Genomic DNA, 14,846 nt, shown 5'->3' on the forward strand with positions numbered 1-14,846 from the left:
GGGTACTAAATGAAAAAGGTAAAAGAAAAATATACTGGGTGGCAAATTTTTGTAGAAATTTATCCTGGATAGTGATTAGTTTCATTCGTCGTATATTATACCGAACGTTTTAATTTTTATGTTTTATACATTTTTACATACCGTAAGCATTCTATATAATTCGCCATCAAATCTCCCGTAAATGAATAAATTCTATCTATCACATTAAATCTATTTACCACGAAGTTCTATTTTTCGATATGATAGTATCGAGCTTCGAATATCAAGGAAGGCCATCCAATAAATTTTTTATCTTAACACGTATGTCCAATGCCATTCGCTGGAAATAATTTACTGTCATTTATCCTGACTTTTACGAAGCCTTCAATTGCGAAACATTGGATACTTTAACGACCTGCAGATATCCCTGAAAATAATAAGTTTAACAGAAATCGAAGTTCCTCTACAGCTGTCAAAAATTCTCTTGAGATAATGTACGTGTTACATATTTTTCTTCAATTTTACCGCGGATATTCTAAACCTAAGCTAATACAAGAAAGAAAAGACAGACAGCGACAAAGGGAGCAAAAAGATGACATTTTAGTGGACTGAAGAAGTAACAGGGAAATGTACGTTATCGTGGACACGTGTCACGCATACGCGACTAAACCCTTCCAGCCGGAGATAAGCCAAGAAGCACGCCTTAACGGTGTTCACGTACCGCCATGGGAAACACCTTTCTCGCTATGGGATAGCCTATCAGACAGGCGGGGAGCCCTTAGATCCAGCGTGAAACGAGGGGTCAGGCTCGTGTCGACAATGTCCCATGCATTTTAAAAGGCCACGAATTGCGTTTTTTGAACCGTCACACATGTAACCCAGACATTCAGCATCTCTGAACTTACACCATCGGCCAAAAATTTAGTATCACTTCTCAGTCGATTCTACCGAATCTCCTGCTATAATAATTTCGTTATTAATCGTTCCTGTTAGCTCTTCTAGTTTGATAAATCTCTGATGAAAATGTTTTTCAAGATAGCACAGATCTTATAACTGACTTTCTTTCGAATTCTTGAATATTAGTAGTTCCATGTTACTGACTGATGGTACGATATCATTGAATATTATCAAGTACTCTGTTTTGCTTCTTTTTTAAGGTTTGCTCGATGTACGTGTGATTCTTAGATCATAGACTGACGTAGCGTTTCTTGTTTGTTTTAGGAAGAACAGTTCGACGCTGGAGAAATTTCACCTACAAATTTCCAGGACAGAACTATATCCGCAGAACTCGAAGTACGTGGACCAATTGTTGCACGAAATCGCGACGAAGCCTATCGTTCACGTTGGTGAGTGTCTTTGTTCTCCAAATGTTCCCCTCTTTTAACAAAATTCGTATTTGTGAGATATCGATGATGCATTTTAAACCTGTCAGTAACTTTTTTAATTTTTTGGGACGATAAAGTCCTGCTAATTGAATTTACGTGTTTAAACGTAATTTGTTATTATACGAAGGAAAAATCATAAACAGTAGAGAGAATCGGCGAACTTCTATGAATTGTCCATTCCTCGATGGTCTCAGGTAAAATACAATTCTATCGTAATGTATTTGAAACGAATGAAATCGAAGATTGTAAATTAATTTTCTAAGGCAAATAGATCTATTGCCAATTTACGTTTATTACCAGCCGGGTAGATTTATGAAATTCTTCGTAAACGAACAGAATTGCGATGCTCAGTAGAATCAGACGCCACTGGTCAGACCTTCGTTCCAAGCCAATGCAGCGCATGATAATCGAAATTCCCGAACATCCGAGTAATGCTACGCGATCGAACATACTGTAATATAAATTTTCGAGCGACAGTGCACGCAAATCGTGCCCGGAATTTTTCCTACGGCAAAATAATAGATGGTAAGCCAGAGAAGCCCGTACGTGGACGTTTATTAAATTTTACGTGGCTCGAAATAAATCGACGTCTTCCTTCCTCCATTCTTTTCTCAGTCGATACAACGTTCCGCGGAAAAATGTACAAAGAGGGAAAAGATTTGGTTAAATTATTGCCTTGATCGGTAAATTCTATCGTTTTATATATAATGGAAATTTCTATTAATTGAGTTCTCATATAATATGCCTTGTTACTTTGCAGAAAAACACAACCTTTATGTATATAACAGAGATTGGTATTAATTAATCTTTAAGCAAATCATTAGCTCGATTAAAAAGTTCTGTCGTTTTTTATTGTTCGAGGGGAAAAGGTCAAGTGTTTTATGTTACGACGGAAATATCTGTTAATTAACCTTTAAGTAAATCATGAAGTTGATGAGAAAGTGCTGTCGCTTTTATTTCTCGAGAGGAAAAAAAACAGGTGTGTTCAACAATATAGCAGAAATTCCTATCAATTAATCTCTTACATTGATCAGAAAATTCTGTCGTTTTTATTTCTTGACAGAAAAAAGCCAATTGCCTTTGCCGTAAAACAGGAATTCTTCTTAATTAATCTTCAATAAATATTCCCTTGTTACTTTGAAAAAAGGAATTATCTTTTGAAATTGTTGTTAATTAATCTTCAGGTAAATCATTAGCTTGATCAAAATATTTTGCCATTTTTAGATTCTCGAAAGGAAGAAATCAAATATTCTATATTATAACAGAAATTGCCTTTAATTGATCTTTAAGTAAATGGTTAATTTGCTCAGAAAATTCATATCGCGTTTGTTTCTTAACAAGAAACTATCGGTTGCCTTATATATATGATACAAATTTTGGCTAATTAATCTCTGTATCCCTCGTTACTCATGATTTTCCACCATCTGTAGTAGACTAGTAATTTCCTTCGTCGTCGAAGAACGTGCCATTTTTCATAAATTAAGTATCCAAGAAGTCAAACAAAAGTAATTTAGACAAAAATGAACCGTGAAAAGAGATCTCGCACGGTATCGAATTGGCTAATTATCTTTGTAATATCCATTTTTCGATAGAGGATAATGGGCCATTCGATGAAGGGATAATCGTCCATTCGGTGGACAACAAAACCGTGACAGACAGTGAAACGCGTGTTCCCATCGCCGTTCGTTCCATCGTCGCGAGCCAGGGAGCTAACGAAGCCGACGCAACAAATGAAACGAGCTGGGAGGAGTGTGGGAAGGGTGGAGATCGGGGAGAGAAGGGAATTAGACGAGCCGGCATAAAATTAATCTGGAAACGGTGGCGCAATAATCTTCTCTGTTGGAATTAATTTCTCTCCGGCCCATGAAGCCAGACAATTAACCGGTGTTATTGTGGCCGTGGCTTTGTGCTTAGTAATTGCTACTATGCGGTTCATTGACTAACAATGCCGCGCGATCGTCCGATCCTACGGAAAGAGCAGAATAGACAGACAGGAGAGGAGAGAGAGAGAGAGAGAGAGAGAGGAATGGAGGAAGATCAGCTCTCACAGACTTTCGGAGCGTAACGTTTTAAAATTAGATCTGGCACTATGTCGCACGCTCAATTTCCGCTTCGATCATTATGTCCACTCTTGCTCGATTATTTTTATTCGCCATACGTGTACCACTTACATTTCTATTTCTTTCTTCTTCGTTTTACATTCTTTCAGTGGCGAATCGAATGGCAATTGTTGGAGGCTTTTGATTTACCTTTTGTTCCTTTTCGAACTGGAACGGAATCCATGAAATTTGTCGTGCTTCTCTTTTTTTACTTTTTCCTGTTGTTTCGTCATTAAATGGATTCGACATCGACGAGCATTGATTTGCATTTGACGATTGATGCATAGGAAATGAACAATTATTAATAAAATTATTAGCATATTTTCGTATACAGTTAATGATTGGCATTTTTAATTATTTATTTAATACTCATTCGCAAGTTGTACAATTTTCGCGAATAATTTGACCGCAAGCGCCGACATATTATTAATAACTATAAAATAGACTGTAGAATATTTTGATATTCGTATTCTTGCAGAAAATTTCCTTTGAATTTGCATATAGCCATAGCGACCCAAATAATTCCCAGCAATAAAATCACGGATTAACGTAAACCATAAAACGTAACATCTTTAATAGTTTTCAATAATAAAATTCAAAATCAATAGAAACCATAAGATATATCAACAATCGTAAAATAGAAAATGTCTTCATTCTCTTTTCTTTACGAATTTTCAACATCTTGAAAATGATAGAAAATGATAAGCAGATAGTTCGAGCGGCTTTTAGAACTCGTCACGTATATGCGTGACGCGTGGTGGCGAAAGGGTGAAAGAAAATTTAATCAAAGATCGAGGTGGACTTTTCAAACATCTCGTAGAGAAACCGGGTCGCAGGATTTCTAACAAACTGAGGAGTTTCGCGTACCGAAGCCGAGTGGGTCGATGTAATTTTGATAGTATACAGTCGATGCGATAGTTTGTTGAACAAATCACGATGCAGAGGTAGCAGGAGGAAGTTAAATCAACGGCAACCAGTGGCTGGTCGACGGAGATGCAATTATTAAGCGGTATCGGGCTGGCGTGAAGGAAATGAGATCGGCGATCAGAAGGGAGAACAGGACAAAGACGGTGCTCCGGTATCTTGGTAACAAAGCAGCCCCATCCAACTTCCTAGACAATAATTAAATTACTTCAGAGTGAATTTCGTCACTCGATACGATGAAAACTGAGCTGTGGTATTATCAGGTCACGGTCCTCAAAAACTTATCGTTTCTAATTTCCTGTCGTTTATTTTTCTAAAACAGATAGTGTCAATTTAATACAATATGGTAATTAAATACAAACATTGTTAGAGAATTTCAGTAAATTAATAGATCGAAATATTCGGAATTTATCGAATCTTCTATTCGATAGTAGTCGAAGACTATCAGAATTTCAATAGCTGCTGATGGTTTTCCAAGAAGATGGCACAAACCGAGGAATGAAATTTTGGTAAATTAATCAGTTAGCAGTTTTTCACGAGTATATTCGTCATGAAGAAATGACAATATTCTGTGTTATAACAAGTATACTCGTCGTGCGTAAAATTGCAATTTTAGTGAAAACTAAAATATATTTGTAAATTTTATGATGTTTTGAATAGTTGGAGATTAAGAAGAAGTAAAAAGAACTGATAAAAATATATAAATAATTATTATGAAAAATTTGTATACAGTGTGAAGAATGCGATACATTTTAGGCACTCACTTTTTAAAGGGATCGCGACAGCTAACTGGTTAACGTATTGAAATGTTCAGGACTCCTTGAATTTTTAACCTGACAATTCTTGATATTAACCAAAGTTTTTTTGCCTGGCCATGCGTTTCAAAGACATTTAATTCAGCATTTTAATTGAATCGTTTGTTTTTGAGAAAAAACAGCGTCAATCAAGAAGCAAATTTTCGTGAATTAAACAATCAAGATGTTTCAAATGTATCAAATCTTTAACGTCATCAGAAAATATCCAGAAATTCGTTCATTTATTGGAAAACAATTTAAGAGACTTCTTATCAAACATTTATCTGACTCATCGATGAGGTAGTAGCTGTCGATAAACACCCAGAGTTTTCCTTACGCCAGCTTTTCCGAACTTTCTTCTTTTTCCCTCTTCGCGACCTTTGAACTTTATTCGAGTTCAAGGTAAAACCAGCTCACACAATCAAGTTCAAAAATCGATGGGTATCCGGTGTGTAAAGCAACATCTGACACAAATTGAAACGCTTCCGAGAAACCAGTGACCGAAATGTTCCGCGAAGTCGTGACTTTTAATCGCGTAACAATGGTAATGAGCTATGCAACAGAGGTTTCTCGTTTCTTTCGTTGCGCAACGTCGTTTTTCAAGTTTCAATGCCAATTTTAATTACCTAGATACACGTCACGTTTTTTACTTGTCCTTTCAACCATTTCATTATTTAATATGGATACCAGTGGGAAGAAATTGCATGGTTAACATACCTGACGTAAGTAATGACTGATAAAGCATTTGATAACTCGGTAGAGAAAAGAGGGAACGTTAATTTGTTTCTTTTATAAAATAAAAAAGAATGTGAGAATTAACGATATAATAATTTCAATTATCGAAGTTTCCAGTCTACCATTCTTAACTTAAGTATGGAACAAATCTCAGTTGAACGACAGGAAAAATTTTCGAAGCTTCTAACAAATTTCCAAAGATGAAGCATCTATCTGATAATTTATATAACCTTAAGAGTAAACCATTTTTATAAAACGAATACCAATAGTCATTTTCTTAGCACTTTCACTTCATCATAAATAAAATGAATGTTCGAAGAAAATGCCGGAATCATAGGCTGGTTTAGTTAATTGAAAAAAAAAAATAAGAGTAAATTAGTTTTTACCGAGTAAGTGGCGGTTTAAGCTTCGAGCACCCAGGATCTAAGTAGTTCGAGTCAATAATTCCAGCTACGCGACGGCAGGCAGACGATTAATTGTCCTGTATGATAAATTGACCGCGGGTAACCCAGACGGCTGGCACCTAAATTAGGCATATATCATTTATGAAATTGACACAGTGGACGACGCACGATCGATATTACATTCCGTGCGTCTCTGCCAAGAAATTTTTCCCGTTCAACTTGCTCGAGCTTTGCGGGACGCATCGTTTTCTCTTCTGTCATAAAAACTCGCGAAATTATATCATCCAGGAACTTTGGATTAAAATAAATTTACCCTATCTGCATGCTCCACATGGCATTTTAATACTATCTTTGATAGAGAAATATTTTTTTTCACTTCTTTTCTGCTTTGGATCCTTATCTTATTTTGTTAATTTCTACTTTGAATTATTAACGTTTTCTTTTCGATAGATAAAATTTAATTTTAATTTGTATAATTTGTAGAACATTTTGGATGTATTTTTAAACTGTGCATCTTTCATTTTTTTTCCAGTTTGGTTTCTTTTAGTATCAGTTTCTCTTGTCCGTAATTTGGATTTAGTTTTCAGCTTGTACAAATCTATAAAACACCTTGAGTATATTTTTAAATCAGGTTAAAAAACTATGATCTAAACTGGGGAAATTACCTATTAGATTTTTTGTAATGTTTTAGATACCTGTACAGCTAAAGGAAATAAAATTTCATATGCTTAGTAAGGGAACAAAATGATTGGAATTATAATGAGATTTAGTCTTCACTTTAACTTAGAACGGAGAATTTCGATTAACGCTGCGTAGAGGTGTCTGTTGATTATTTCCCCGTATCGGTATACGACGAGAGCGCAATTAAACGCGACTTAATCGCACTAAGACCAATTGAATCGAAAATCTCGATTGCTCCGGTTCAGCTCGAGGAAATTGAGTCGGAGATTCATGTACCTCGATCCAATAATCGGATATCTTTCCGCGAGACTAGAGAGTAAATAGTTTGATTCCATTCTGACTTTGTATTTTCCCTTTTTGTTCGCAGTTCAAAAAGAGGGCGGCACGCAACTGAAACTCCAAATAAATTATTCGAACATGCAGGCTCTCTTCAAGCCTATGAGGTAAGTCGAATGGATTTAAATCTTTCCAAGAAGAGGTCAATCTTACATCGAACGTTAACCAGGAATAATGCAATCTTCGTTTCTGATCTTCCACAAAGCAACATTTGCTTTAATATTTGATACATGAGGAAAGTTTCGACATAGATATTTAACAAATTTTAGAATAATTTCCGGTTTAGTATTTAGAATACTCCGAGTAAATAAATTAAAACTTCTTTTAAATAAAATCCGACTGAATTATTTTCATCAAGTAAAATGTAATGACATGATCGCAAAAAGACTGCTTTTACCATCTACAATTTTCTTAACATATATTAACAAAAAGGACGATGAAGTTACTTAGAATAAAGTATACTTCGAATACTATCCTCGTTTTTCTCATTTTTTCATTTTCTTACTTTTCTCAAATTTTCTTCATACATTTACGTAATTGGTCGAAGACTAAAACTGAGAGTTTCTTGAAAGCTGTCCGCTTATCTCCAGCAGGCATGTGAGTCACGTTTGATATACGAATAGGTGGGATGCGCTGCTTAGTCTAACGAATGAATGCTCGAAACTTGGAGAATGAAGATAAGCGAGAGAGAGAGAGAGAGAGGTAGAGAGAGTTCCTTAGGACACGATTTACTAAGGATTATTTCGACGAGAATCGAATCCGCGAAACGCGTCTTCGACGAGATAAAATCGAGCGAAAGCATTTAATTCCGTCCGAATCGGATGTTAGTTCCGAGGATTAACAATTTATTTGATCACTAAACTTGCGAGAGCGCTCCAGGTACGAGTTATACACCGTTTAATCCTCTGAAGTTGAGTCCTAAGAACTTATAAGTTGTTGCAGTAGGGACGTCTTGCTGTTGCAATGCTGAAAATATATCAAACTTATAATCCAATTTGTTGCGTGAAGAGGGACGTAATTGCTGCATTTGCAGCATTTTTCAAGCAATAATATTCGAGCTCTTACTTTGAATATTGTAATTATTACGGAATTCTTACAAATAGTCGCAGTATTTTTCAAGCAATGATATTCCAGCTTTTACTTTGAATATTACAATGTGCCTATAGAAGTTTTATATATATTTGCAATATTTTTCAAGCAATAATATTCCACCTTTTACTTTGAATATCGTACGGAAGTATATGTATAAATCTCAAACTCAATAAACATAGTTGGTTGTATCCTCAATCTTGAGCCTGTTGCATACGAACAGCATGCCAGCTTTACAGTCGCGTCAATTTGAAGATACACAAGCTCGTGAAAGCATTTAAACTTGAAGATACATCTTATGAATATATTATGGATTCTGTACTAATATATATATTATACAATTATCATAATTAAGACACACAGCAGGCAAACTGAACAACTCCGTTGAAGTTACTACGTTGATTTTTGTAAAATTAAATACTATCTATTGACCTGAGGATTTTTATGCATTTACAGGGAATTTAAAGATATAAAAATGCCATAGAAATCATATAATATGCAAAATTATAGAAAATTTCCAGAATAGAATATTCATTATAATACTCAGTGTTTAATGCACGAAACAAATTTCAACCTAAATTCCATTTCATTAGTTCCATTTATAAAAATATAAATTTCCATAAATATCCGCGCTAAATTAATCGTATCTTTCCACTATTACTGAGGAAGTTTTAAGGATTATGAAATCGATCAGTTTCTCTTCTCGGTGGCTCAAATAACAAATTTGATTTGCTTCAAGCATTTTACAAGAAAAAGCTATTAGCCAGCCAGCTATTACGAAATTATTCTCAGGTCTTCCTACGCTTTCCTTCTCGAAAAGGAGAAAGATTCGTCAGCTAAATGCGAACAGAAGAAGAGTAAGAGAAAGGAACGAGGCCTGCGGTTTTTCTTGCCACGTGGTTGACAAAGTTACGTGGATGGGATTACGAGCACAATTACATAAGTGGAGGGCCAAGTGCCTCGTGCCGTGCGAGAGCCACTCCAACTGTCCTTGCCTCTCTTCCACTCAATTATCATTGCCCACTCTCCCTTTTTTCCCTCCAGAAAACGCGATACGTCACATCCTCCCATTGTCTTTCAGCCTAAGAACACTTCCCAGCTTAAGCAGACTGGAGGAAACGAGCATCGAGGGTCGCAAAACATTTTAGACGCGTTCATTCTTTTCGTTTTTTTTTTCTTTTTTATTGTACGCAGTTTCAACCTCCTACTCGCCCATTTTCCCTCTCGTTTCACTAAAGTTATGATACTTATGAAAAATGAGTTATAAATCCAAGAAACGAATTGTAAATTTTATTCTTTTCTTTTTTATATTTCGAAAACAAAATTTCTATGTCAGCAGTATTTTGTTTGCAACTAGAATATAACGACAAGTAAAATAATTTGTCCTTTTCCTATGCTCCAAGTAATTACATTTATGGGTTTACTAGTTTGTTAATGAATTTATTTAACAGAATTGATCACTTTACTATAGAAGACTCTAAATCTGTGTACAGCGGGATTTCGGAAAATATTTGATCGGAAATATTTGATTGCAAAATAAATTCGTCCTGTTTTCGTCGGTATAAATTAACAAATCTATAAATTAAATTGCTCTCTGCATTTGGACTCGAGAATGATATACACAAGTATTTTTTTCTACTCAAAACAACAGAAAATTAGTTCCAACATAGAAAATTCTTTCTTCGATGATTATTTTACAAACATCGAAATTGATGATAACAATAAGATTAGGAAGATTATGAAAATTAAGTGGCGAAGAATTGAGATTCTTTAAATCACCTTTTGCAGTAAAAAGAAGGCACTCTCTTATTAATCGTAAATCACCGTAATCATCATAAATCATAAATCCTGAACGAAATTGAATGGCAGAGTTAATTATCCTGTCTGAGAATAGATTTAATTGTCTATTATCGTCGTAGATCTCAATCGTAAAAGATATTGCTGCTTAGTTTCCTCTCGAATAAATTGTGCACGTTGCCAGACCGGATACGAGCTGTTCTTAACTTATACGGGTCAATTGCGTCGACAGGAAGTTGCGGAGGACCGATGTTTCTCGCGTTAATTTCTCGTTCTTATCGAGGTGTATTTCGAATCCAGCCTCGTGGGATCGCGACGAAAAGCTACGTCGCGAACAAACTGCAGAAGTAATTTCGCTCTGACTGCGACCTCGAAATACCAAACTTTCCTCGCCCTATCTTCGAGCCCATTGCACCCTCGTTCGCAACTCTGAGAAGCCTGATTTTGCTCTTCTTACTGCTTAATTACGACTACTATTTATGCTCGCCAGAGATAACTGACTGCTACAAGTGAAACGACAGACAAGACCGAAGTATCGAGGTTTTTAAGAAATTTTTTTAACTGTTCGAAAAATTCATAGCGTTTTTGACATTTTTATGTTCCGTACATAAGCAATTTTATATTCTATCATGCTCTATGTATGATATATTTATGAAATGTTTTCTTGAAACATCATCCAAATTGATATATCGTCATCCAATTTTCGTTTGCGTTACATTTATTTTCCAACGAAAAAAATGTATAAACTTCAAGAACTGGAATTATCAGACTGACTAATCATTACGGTACAAATTTATATTTTTATCAACATAATTATACAACTAAAGAAGTGAGAGCTATATAGATCATACTTATCTACGAGTGACAATGAAATAGAATTGCAGATTGAAAGACGCCTTGAATTTCTGAAACATGTCACACGATAGAAGAGTATAAGATACAATTTTCAGTATAAAACGGAACCAAAGGCAGATACAATTATATTAAATATATCTAAACTTCAAAGAAGAAAATTAATAAACTCAGTACATCGCATCCAAGATCATATAATTAGAATTCGTTCAATGAAAGTTAATTCCATCCAATAAATCACATCTAACAAATAATAAACGAGTGACAATGAAATAGAATTGTAGACTGAAAGACGCCTTGAAAACTCTGAAACATGTCACACGATAGAAGAGTATAAGATACAATTTTCAGTATAAAACGGAAACAAAGAGAGATACAATTATATTAAATGTATCTAAACTTCAAAGAAGAAAATTAATAAATTCAATACATCGCATCCAAGATCATGTAATTGAAATTCGTTCAATGAAAGTTAATTCCATCCAATAAATACGATCGTAAAGGGTTAATTCTCCAATTATCGGTTCTCTTTCTTTGTATATCCACTGCGTTTTAATTTCGCGCGATTTTTCACGATAATTTTCGTCAGCCCCTCGTTACTCGCGGCAAATACCCATCGCCCTGTTCCGGAACCGGAAGAACCGGGGAAAGGAGCGAAAGAATAAAGCAAGAGAAAACGTAATATCCCGAAGTGGAGAGAAAATTCGAGACAAGTGAGGCTCGTCGGGACGCTTATTGCGACTCCTTTTTATCCCTCTTGTCTCTTCCCGGGGGTTCGACCTCCTCCAACCATTTCCGTGCACACACTTGGCCCTTTAAACTTCCGGTCGGCCGAAGATTCCACGATAAGTGGCCAAGGCCGGCTTAAACTCCGGTAATAAGTTCGGCAATAAGTTTCAGGGAAAGTTTCCGGACTTGGACCATCCTCTGACACGCTACGAAAAGGGCTGGAATCGTTTGGGTGTCAATGGGTGGGAGGAGGAAGAAAGCTGGAATTCCACAAAATTGCCAGCGTCTGCAGCGCCACCAATCCCGCAATAAGCTCTCGTTATACGTTTAAAGAGGACACCTCTTTCTCTCCTCACGAAACGAACCAGTTCTGACTTTCTCTTTCGCTCTTCGTGTTCCTTCCCTTTTCTTTTTTTTTCCTTTTCCACTCTCGAACGAAGAGAGATTCATTGAATGGACAATTTTTCACGACGACGTTCCTTCTCGCGAAATTATTTCTTCGCTCGGTTTCTTTTTATTCGAAGCCCGCTTCAAGGCTCTTTGATTGCGAGCTTTGGATTTTCGGGCAGATGAACAACTACTCGTTGAATCTGAACGGTGATTTTCGATTTCGTTCGAGCTGCCAGATTCGACTTTTATTTCCATTTTTGGAGGAGAGACGGCGATTTCGGAAGATGGAGAAGAAGTAGATGGAGATTCAAGTGGTTAGTGTATTAGGTTGTACTACTTTTCTATATTCCCTTTACGTATATATATATATATACTTTTTTTTTATATCTGTGGATTTTATTTTTGAAGAGAAGATGGCGATTTCGGGGGATAAATAAGGAATAGATGAAGATTGACGTGGTTATGGTAGGGATATTGAGGTGGCTAGTGTATTAGGTCGTACTATCTTTTTATATTTCTTTTTTTCCTTTTTTAATAAATATTTTTATATTCATGGATGTACATAAAATTATACTTCATTTTTGGAGAAAAGGCAGTGATTTCAGGGGATCAAGTAGGAATACCTAAAAATTGAGGTGACTGATGTATTAAATAATACTGCTTTCTCATATTTTCTTTCTTTTCCATAAACATTTTTATATTTGCGAACTTTGTTTTTGCAGAAAAGACGATGATTTCGAACGATAAAGAACAAATAGATGTAGATTGAGGTGGCTGGTGTATTAGGTTGTGCCACTTTCTTATATTTCTCTTCTATTTTTTATTTTTTTTTCTAATTAACATATTTATATTTGTAAATGGAAAATTGTATTTGATCTTTGGAGAGGAAGAAACGCTGATTTGTAGGGATGAAGAAATATTGGAGTATTTAGCAGGTTTTCTGAACCATTCTGTTTGCTTGTAAATATGTAATTGTATGTTAGGTTGAAATGTCTTTTTGTGTCATGCTTCTAAGAAGCTTATTTCTTTCCATGTTTTTGCGAAAAAAATATAACGCGCTTAAATTACCGCCAGTTTCATCATTTAATGAATTAAAGCTCATCAAAGTACAATGTTGATTACGAAATAATTAAAACTGAGAAGCTTCTCTTCCACATATGATTTCAATCTTTTAACGTTCGTATGTACACCGATGTATAAAGGCATTCTTTTTAGAATTTATTGAAACATGTGTTTCTAAAAATGGAATATTTTGGACATGCATAGAAATCTTATATCTTTTCTATTTTTCAATTTCCATACATCTTACATTCTTTAAATGTCTGTTTATTCCTCAACAATTTCTAGAGCGATTATTAAAAATAAAATTGCTGGTTATATGGTTTGCGAGAAACACAAGTTTCCTTCTTATCCACCTTCCTGCGGCTAGCGAAGTTCGCGTTATTAAATTTGCCGCGAAACTTTAGCGTCTGAATCCCGTGTACTCCATTATTAAAAACACCTCTCTTTTTTTCGCATTTTACTAACAAATTTCGATAATCTTCCTCGTTGCACTTCGGCCAACTTTTCTAAACTTTATCTCGTCAAAAGAACCGCGAATGATATTAATAAATGTCTTTGTAAAGCATGAGTCAGCTAGAAAGCATTCTCTATACTTCGATAATTGAACTAAATCATTGTTCACGCCTTGCATGTTTAGTTTAACCAACCGAGGAAAAGAAGTTGCTAGTCGTAGGTCGGATGTTTTTTATTCGCTTTCCACCACTCGGTCGACTAATCGACCAGCAATAATTACCATCGACCTACATCATTAGTTCTAGCCGCAATTAGCGTTTGACCATTCACGATATAGCAAATTTCAATGGAACTGGTTTTACGAGCTTCACAAAAATCTCGAGCACTCGTGTATACGTATACGTGACTCGTATAAAGTTGCTCGTGCACGAAAAATTGTAGGGGAATACACGCAAAATATATCGACAGGTTCAAAACCTCAAACTCGAAAAATTTCAATAATCGAACTCTGTACTATGTATTAAAAAAACATAGAAAAAAATGAAGAAATAATTCAAGCAAATATGATTCATTTTTATGCTTCTTTAAATACGATAATAAAAAAAAAACAACCATTAATATATAAAATATGGTACGTATGGTAATACCCCATTTAAAAATTCTAACAATCATTTCATTTCGTCTTATTTCGTGATATAAAATACTTCATTACGATAAATAAATAATATAAGAAGAAGTTTACTTGTCAAGAATATTGACATAAAAGTAGACTCATCACAGAAGTTCAACTAAATTCTTTCGGTCACTTTCATTTTCTTCTAACACTGAAAAATACATTCAATCCGGAGAAAATATGAAAGAAGTCTTATTAAAGGTTAATTAAAAAATGTAGTTTTACACGACGACTCTTCGTTCCAATCTTTTATCAAACGTCTTAGAACATTGTTCTTTTTGTTCGTTAAAATGAGAGCGTACTCGTCACATAGATAATTCGAGAATCGTAGCAGGGTTTTAATCAATTTGCGGTATGAAACGAGGCAAGAAGAAAAACCGAAGCTCGTATGTCCCAGATTTTCGAGGCGGCCTGTAAGAAAAGCAATTTCTCTAATCTGACCTATAAATCTGTAGGTCCTCAGC

At 35.3% G+C, this 14,846-nt stretch overlaps 1 protein-coding gene across 2 annotated transcripts in view; it reads left to right on the plus strand.

The window, feature by feature from the left end:
- LOC100740448 (extracellular serine/threonine protein CG31145) overlaps positions 1-14,846 on the plus strand; it is a 93,617-nt gene that overhangs the window by 63,175 nt on the left and 15,596 nt on the right. For both annotated transcript variants that reach the window (XM_012389336.3, XM_033322310.1), the window contains exons 2-3: positions 1,201-1,325; positions 7,369-7,444. In XM_012389336.3, coding sequence (XP_012244759.1) covers positions 1,201-1,325; positions 7,369-7,444 — 201 coding nt within the window. The remainder of the gene's footprint in view (positions 1-1,200; positions 1,326-7,368; positions 7,445-14,846) is intronic.

Source organism: Bombus impatiens, unplaced genomic scaffold, assembly GCF_000188095.3.
Source record: "Bombus impatiens unplaced genomic scaffold, BIMP_2.2 scf_0036, whole genome shotgun sequence".
Lineage (NCBI taxonomy): Eukaryota > Metazoa > Arthropoda > Insecta > Hymenoptera > Apidae > Bombus > Bombus impatiens.